This window comes from Montipora capricornis, chromosome 14, assembly GCF_036669925.1.
Source record: "Montipora capricornis isolate CH-2021 chromosome 14, ASM3666992v2, whole genome shotgun sequence".
NCBI lineage: Eukaryota > Metazoa > Cnidaria > Anthozoa > Scleractinia > Acroporidae > Montipora > Montipora capricornis.
The window spans coordinates 3,870,853-3,878,352 of NC_090896.1; the positions used below are offsets into that span (position 1 = coordinate 3,870,853).

A 7,500-nucleotide genomic window follows, 5' to 3' on the forward strand; every position below is an offset into this window, starting at 1 on the left:
CCTCAAAATAGAACTTTGCTCTAGTAAAAGTCTTTCGCGATTATTCCACCTCGTTCACTTCGTACAATGTGGGCGATGTATCCTAAAAATAAATTGGTACGAGCGGTTTCGGACTGAAAATAGAGAATGAAAGATTCTCTGTTGCATGCTCACGTTGGCGTCAAAACCTCAAATCTAGTGATTTCACGTGGTCGTCATGCAGAGAACCACAAAAGTATGAGCTAAAATCCGTGCTGCACGTGCAGCACGATTATGTATGCTCTCATAACCAAGGATATCATTGTTTTGTGGCATTTTCGTCGACGTCGTCGTCTTATCTTAAGCTCCCTGTTGTTTCGCTGACGACGGCAAAGAAATCGACAAAAGTGAAAAATGCACGTGCAGAGCGTGCAAAGCTATTGATTTTGCTTACTAAATATGCAAATTTGTGACGTTCTTGTTGACGTCACCGTTGTCGTTGCTAAAGCTCCCTAATTCCTATTGCACAGCCCTTGTAACCTATTGATCCGGTGAATTATCTGCGAGCAGATTGTTCACGAATTTACAAAATTCTGCTGCCATCTTGTTTTCAACATGTTAAAGCGTTGCTACAAGTCTTATGGGTTGTATCCTTCCCATAATACACTGGACGGACTGATGGTGTTGGGTGTTGTGCACACAACTGCCAATACCATCCAACATCTGCAGAACCAACAATTTTGGGGAGTTGTTGCCTCTGTTTGCACGGGGTTTAAAGGGAACCTCCACTTCAACATAAAAATAACTTTAAATCACGGCAAATAACCTTTACAGTCAAGTCAGTCTAAAGGATTTTCAAAGAAATTGTTTCGAAAGAAATAAGTTTTAGAAACGCCTATTTTTGTTTTCAAATTTCGCGTGCGCCGCCATCTTGAATAGTTGTCACGTGTTACGGTTGGGCACCCTATAGACCCATATCACTCAATGTCCAAACAAAAGATTTTGCCCGTCGAACCTCTCATTCAGTGTGAGGCTGGACGGGCAAAGACAATGCAAAGACAAAGCCTTTATTCCCCACGGACTCCAAAATGGCCGCCGCGTGATAAAGGTGAATTGTTATTAGACACAAGCTCTTTGTGTCAGAACTATAGAGCAACCGTAACACGTCACAATTATTCAAGATGGCCCCGCCCGCGAAATTTGAAAGTGAAAATAAGCGATTTTAAAATTCACTTTTCTTGACAAACAAATTTCGAACACAATTTTCTTTGGTTTCAACTTATTTTGTAGTAAGAGTGGAGTTTCCCTTTAATGATGAGAGGTATAAAGCGGGAAATGAGTTTAGTGTCATATCGCTTCTTCATCAGGTATGGCCATAATTCCATACCACTAGAAAGTCATAATCTTGGCTTAAAGATTGTAACGTCATTTTCAGAACAAGATCCTGTCGTCAGATGAATCGGCTCGAAAATTGGTGAGCATATTAAAGGAGGACAAATTCGCGTCTGGATCACATGTGGATTACTATGACTGTTAGCAGAGAAAGGTAAACAACGAAGCAACGGAAACAGCTACAACGACAACGACAAGAATGCCATTGTTACCCCGTGAAAGGAAAACCAGTTCGAAAAAACAGTTTTTTGCGTCGGGATGGAAACAAAGCATATCGAAAAAAAAAACATACAAAGATTTTGTGCGCAAGTTAGTACATAGTATAGGGACGCAGCAGGGATGGCGCAGTGGTGAGAGCATTCGCTATCCACCCGAGTTAGATTCTCAGACTCGGCGTCATATGTGGGTTGAGTTTCTTGGTTCTTTACTCTGTTCGGATAGGTTTTTCTCCGGGTACTCCGGTTTCCCCTCTCCTAAAAAAAAATACAACCTACGATTTGATAAAAGTTGTTGTAGGATAGCTGATTACGTCACTGTCGATTGTTGGGTTGCAGCTGCAATAAAAACGTGATCTCCACGTGGTTTGCAGCATACCTCGGGTGACGCAATCGTGAGTGTTGATGCCTTCGACCAAGTGTCCCGGCTTCGATTGAGTTCGTTGGTTTTGTACTCCATAGGCTTTCCAGCGAACATTTGGGTTTGGGTTTTCACCTCGCCATCAAGTGATTTCATTTCTTGGGCTCTTATCTTTGATCTCATTACATGACGATTGTTAAATCGCCATAGCTTAAAAGCTGTTCAAGTGCTGAATACCAATTGCTGTGATTGTAAGAAAGCGAAATTGGATTTACCACGTACTATGCTCATTTAAAGCAAAAAAAAATCAGAAGACTCAAAGTCGCTCAGATTGAGGGTCAAACTGTCTCCGGTGGGGGGGGAGGGGGGGGGGGGAAGGAATTCCTTGCGTGCCTTAGAATTCACCTTGGTTTCCAGGGTTTTTCCGCCGGGGATGGACGAGCGGGAAAAGCCCTGGGAACTAGGTTGGCGGGAAATTGTCGCAAGATCTTGGGTGTGTAAGAACAAGTTGATAGAAGTCTTTCAGCTAGTTTATTAAACAAAGCACTCGAGTAAGGCATGGAAGTTGATTTCAGACACAGAACATGTTCCACAAAGGGTTCAATTGCTGGCGTGTCCAGATGTTGATTTTAAACATCAGCCTCTGAAGCTGGCTGCAGAAAACTGCAAAACAAAATAACACAAGACGTATATTCACAGCCGTGCCAGAACAATGTGCAATTATTTATATTTAGTTGTTAAATTTTCAACCTCGGTTAATGCCTTTCTCGTGCTCTGATTGGTTCACTCAATCTCGGTTATCAGCTTTTAGTATAAATACACAGGTGATTATACAAAACCGCGCACTCTCATTGGAGCGCTATCTCGGATTATCAGCCGATAATCACCTCGACGGACAAAATGGCTGCCAGTAGTCGTTTTGCCACTGTAAGTGAAAATGATTTCGCGTTGAAATGTTTTTTTTTTTCTCTTTTTTGAAATAATCACCTGTGTATTTATACTAAAACAATTATTCGCCTCAGGCTCAGTGATTATCGGTGAATATTCACCTCGACTTCGTCTCGGTGAATATTCACCGATAATCACTTCGCCTTCGGCGAATAATTGTTAAATATACCTTAGTTTGACCTTATATGGCAAATGATTGCGCTAAGCGTTGATAAGCTGACCTTTTTTTTTTCGCCGAAAAGCGAAATTTCTCTCTGAATATGGCAAAAAAAACCTCTTTTTGGTGAAAGTCTGGATCAATTTTGACGTTTAGAAGTACGCGAAAAGGTAAGAAATATTTTTGTGATGAGCCTGCCTCTGTCTAACCACCAGGCCGTATTACACAACAACGCATCTTCATCAAGTTTTTTCAATTTCGCTCGGATTTTCTCGTTCGTATTTCGTACTCTTAAATAAAACAATTATTCCACTCGCGCTTGCTGGATATGAGACTGGTTCTTTCTCCCACAGAAGACGTCGCCTGCGGCTCGTGATTTACGAATTCTTCTCGTGTTCTACCAACACCCCGTGTGGTTTATCAGCCTATTAACCATAGAAACTTGTGGTCTATTGCTTAAATAATTATTTCAAAAAACCTCAAGGGGGTCGTTTGAAGTAATTACAGTGCGTAATTGACCAGGATGGCGAACACGTGGTGGTATGAGAAGACGAAACTTCTAATCGCTTTGTGGAGCGAAGATTTGGATCTGTCTTCTATTCTCGGAAGCTTTCCTCGGTTTTCTTCTCTCCTCAAGCAAGGAGATGATATCAAATCGTGGCAGCCTCGCGATACGCCGCCATTTTCTCTGCCTATTGTATTTGAATTTTCGCAGATGTGAACAGAACCATGATTGAAAAAAATTGAATGGAGTGTCATAGCCTGAATTATACTTCAGCTGATCATAATCAAAGTTGAGTGTGAACACGGCTTTAGACTTAAAGGGACACTTCGTGTTGGATATCAAAAGTGGGCGCGCATCTAATTAGTTGTGTTACTGGGCATAAGTTTCCTGTTCACACTTGGATTTTTCCAGGCTTTTTTTGGCAACTCATCAAGTTACTCCTAACTGCGATGATCACTTTCACTGAGGCGAGCGAAATGCACGAGTCACACGCCTGCTCATCGAAATTCCCTGTGACACGACTTCTGTTAAATTCCACACTACTTAGAAACAAGAAAACTAGAGAGAAAAGTTAAGTCACCAGAAACACCGACTGACGAAGGAGAGCAAAGTCCGCACCCGAGTCTCTCAATTGCATTACATACATACATTACAATCGTGCCATCAGAAGATTATTGGCCATTTCCGAGTTATGTCTGCCTCCTCTTCAAAGCGAGTCTAAGTGCGAAGTTTTTCTCATCAAAATTAGTTTTCATTCATATGTAAAGTAAAACTAATTACCATCACAAAAACTTCGCACGTAGACTCGCTTTCAAGACGAGGCAGACATGAACTCAGAAATGGCCTATTTCTGACTCATTCCGCTCCAGGTCACTCAACCGCAAGAAGTTGCATTTTCTAACAGATAGGGGACAGCTCTCGGCTTATGAGAGACTAGGAGTCTCACCATTTGGAGATGTGATTACAAAGGTAGCACATCCTTATTTTAAAACCTTGAGTGACGCTCCGACCGGAGTTGAACCCACGAACTGCGGCGGCGCCTATTTCGGAAGTTACTGACCAAAAGAATCATGGCTTCAGGGGACAATATCGTTCCTTACCTGGAAAAGGAGCCATGCACTGTGATTTGTTGCACTTGGCTACAAGTGGGCAGTGTGCTGCAGTTACACGGCACACTTGCTTTGCACTCTGGTATTCCTGTTCACTGCCGCAACCCCGGAACTGAAAAATACTGTCGGAAGTTATTAACTGTGTCACAAAGCACGCGGGACTGGGTTTGTTGCAGACCGCGAATGTGGCTCTGCCCAGACAATGTGCTTTCCATCCTGCGGCAGGGCAGACGGGGCATTGAAAGGCCACTGTGAACGCAAATATCGGAGATTAGAAAACGGTCCTAAGAAAATACGCGCGCTGATTGGTGTTTTTATAACTCGATGGAGACACAGAACTAGCACGAGCTGTTGACGTAGTGATGGCGCGAGCAAAGAGAATTTACATTTTGATAGTTAGAGTTAACAAGTTGTTTTCCTTTTTCCTCGTCGTGTTGTTTTCTGAAAGAAATAGAAAACGTGTACTCCGCGTTTCTATCGAGTTATAGAAACACTCGTAAAAGTTTGGGAGAATTCGAAAAAGCTGTGGAAACACTCGCCTGCGGCTCGTGGTCCCACAGCATTTCTCGTTCTCCCAATCTTTCACTCTTGTTTCTATAAATCGATAGAAACACGGTACATGTTTTCTATTTCTTAATTGGATGAGTTCATTTTAAGGAGGAGCTCGTCAACGGGTGCCTCCCTCTCTACTAAATTCCTTGAGTTAATCCTTTTCTGAGTAAATTTATTTTTAGGAATAGGTTTTTTCCCGCGAAAAGCATCACATTCCCCTTGACTCTGAGATCGCGCTGTTTTTGTTGGCTTTTACAACAGTATGGCGTGCTGAATCTCCCAAGGGAGGTGAGGCGTTCTATAAATCAATCTACTCGCGAAAGGGGTTGACTCCAAGGCCAAGTATAGGAGATAGATATGGAAAGCCATGACTTTCTTAAGTATTCTTTATTCTTTTGATCTTGAAGTTTTGTCTTGTGGTGTGGTTTTGTCATTATGTGACGAGGTTTGATGGTTACGTGTTGTGTTTCCATCAGGACGTGTTGAGGTCTTCCTTTGACGTGCTGTGTTTACATTCTATGGTGAGGTTCTTTTATGACATCGAATTTTGCCCCTTATGTGATTATAAACACAGCACGTTAAAAGAAGACCTCAACACATCATGATGGAAACATAACAGGTAACCAACAAATCTCGTCACATAATGACAGAACCACACCACATAATGACAAAACCTAACCACATAATAAAACCACACCACATAGTAATATTGTCACAGTACACTATGACAAAACTCCAAAACATCAAGACAACACATAAGAAAGTTATGGCTTTCCATAGATAGAAGCTGCCCTTGATGAGCTCCTGTATTAAGCCAACTTTACTCGCGATTTGCCATCTTCTGACGGTTATGATCATTCCAACTAAGTTTACTTCCGTTTCCTTTATCCTTTTAAAAATCGGAATTTTTCACTTCCGGTGGGGTACAAAATCGTGCTAGTAAGTAGACTGGGGATAGTAGAACTGTGACGTCAATACAAGAACGCAGGAAATTTTAGGGATAGAAATGTTATTCTTTTGTCTAATTTTGTAATTGCAACCAAATTCAACGCATCTCATAAGCAGTTTCAGCAACTACTGAATCTAAAACAAAAGGGAAAATTTCGGGCCTTGGAAAAGATTTCGTTCTTGTTTTGACGTCACAGTTCTGCTATCCCCAGTCTCCTTACTAGCGTGGTTTTGTACCTCACCGGAAGTGAACGTTCTGATTTTTTTAAAAATCAGCGTTTTTAAAAAAAATCAGCCTTTTAAAATCCAATTTTTTAAAAAAGGCTGAAGGACATGGAAAGAAAATCTGAAGGGAATATTTCTAAATGTCTTTATCTCAGAAAACCATGATGTTTCGATTGAGTAAATGAAGAAAAATCTGTCATATACCCTAGATGAGTGTCGACTGTACTTCTTATCACTGAAGCATAAATTTGAGACACTGTACAGGAATGATATCTAATCAAGCTACTAATATCAAATCCTAAGTTGTTTTTTTAGGAGAGGGGAAAACCCGAGTACATGGTGAAAAACCTCTTGGGGCAGAGAAGAGAGCCAACAAACTCAACTCGCATGTGACTCTAAATATGGGATTTGAACCCGGGCCATATTTTTGGGTCGAGTATTCATCCCTTCTTCCCATAAATACAGGTTTTAACAGACCTCTCAACCCCAAAAGACCAAAAACCTGGAGATTTGGGTTTATCGATGGCGTCAAAAAGAATTAAAACCAGTTCATCAAAATAGAGTTTCTTTCTGTTTATCATCGTTTTCCGCCATTTTGACAAAGTGGACGAAGCGTATCTAGGTGCGACTTACTGGTAACGATAACCTTATTTGGCGTTTGTCTTCTAAATATGGTTGTGAGATCCGTGTCTTGTCAACCAGTCGATCAAATATGACAAATATGCCTTAGAACTGTGGATCTCTACAGAATTGGCACCAGAACATCAATTTTACGAGGCAGAAATGAAAATACTCAAGGGAAGTGTATTCCATCGGCCTTTGAATCTGTTTAGTGAGATTGTTGTGCCTCGTCGTGAGACCGTGAGATTGCTCTAAAAAACCGTGAGATTTGAGAGGTCTGTTTTAGTGCCCAGACTGTACAGTTGATATATATGTGTATTTTTATTTCAAATGTTGCACAGCGTTAGAGCGGTTTTCAATTGAGAAAGTAATTAGCGAATTGCTTTGGTTTTGCATTACTTCACTCAGTGATTGGTTCAAAGTTCTCGCGTCACTTTTTCAACCAATTAGAAGTAAAACCAAACCCAATCGTGGCTCGCGCGTGCACATTTTCCCGCGCTTTGTGTCGG

General features: G+C 41.4%; 2 protein-coding genes across 2 annotated transcripts in view; one reads left to right on the plus strand and one right to left on the minus strand.

The window, feature by feature from the left end:
- Nucleotides 1-1,856, plus strand: part of LOC138033105 (sepiapterin reductase-like) — a 14,272-nt gene extending 12,416 nt beyond the window's left edge. The window contains exon 6 of the mRNA XM_068880865.1: nucleotides 1,394-1,856. Coding sequence (XP_068736966.1) covers nucleotides 1,394-1,495 — 102 coding nt within the window. The 3' untranslated portion in view covers nucleotides 1,496-1,856. The remainder of the gene's footprint in view (nucleotides 1-1,393) is intronic.
- Nucleotides 1,857-2,309: 453 nt separating this feature from the next.
- LOC138033101 (uncharacterized) overlaps nucleotides 2,310-7,500 on the minus strand; it is a 13,768-nt gene continuing 8,577 nt past the window's right edge. The window contains exons 6-7 of the mRNA XM_068880861.1: nucleotides 4,637-4,894; nucleotides 2,310-2,589 (exon numbers count right to left, since the gene is read on the minus strand). Coding sequence (XP_068736962.1) covers nucleotides 2,498-2,589; nucleotides 4,637-4,894 — 350 coding nt within the window. The 3' untranslated portion in view covers nucleotides 2,310-2,497. The remainder of the gene's footprint in view (nucleotides 2,590-4,636; nucleotides 4,895-7,500) is intronic.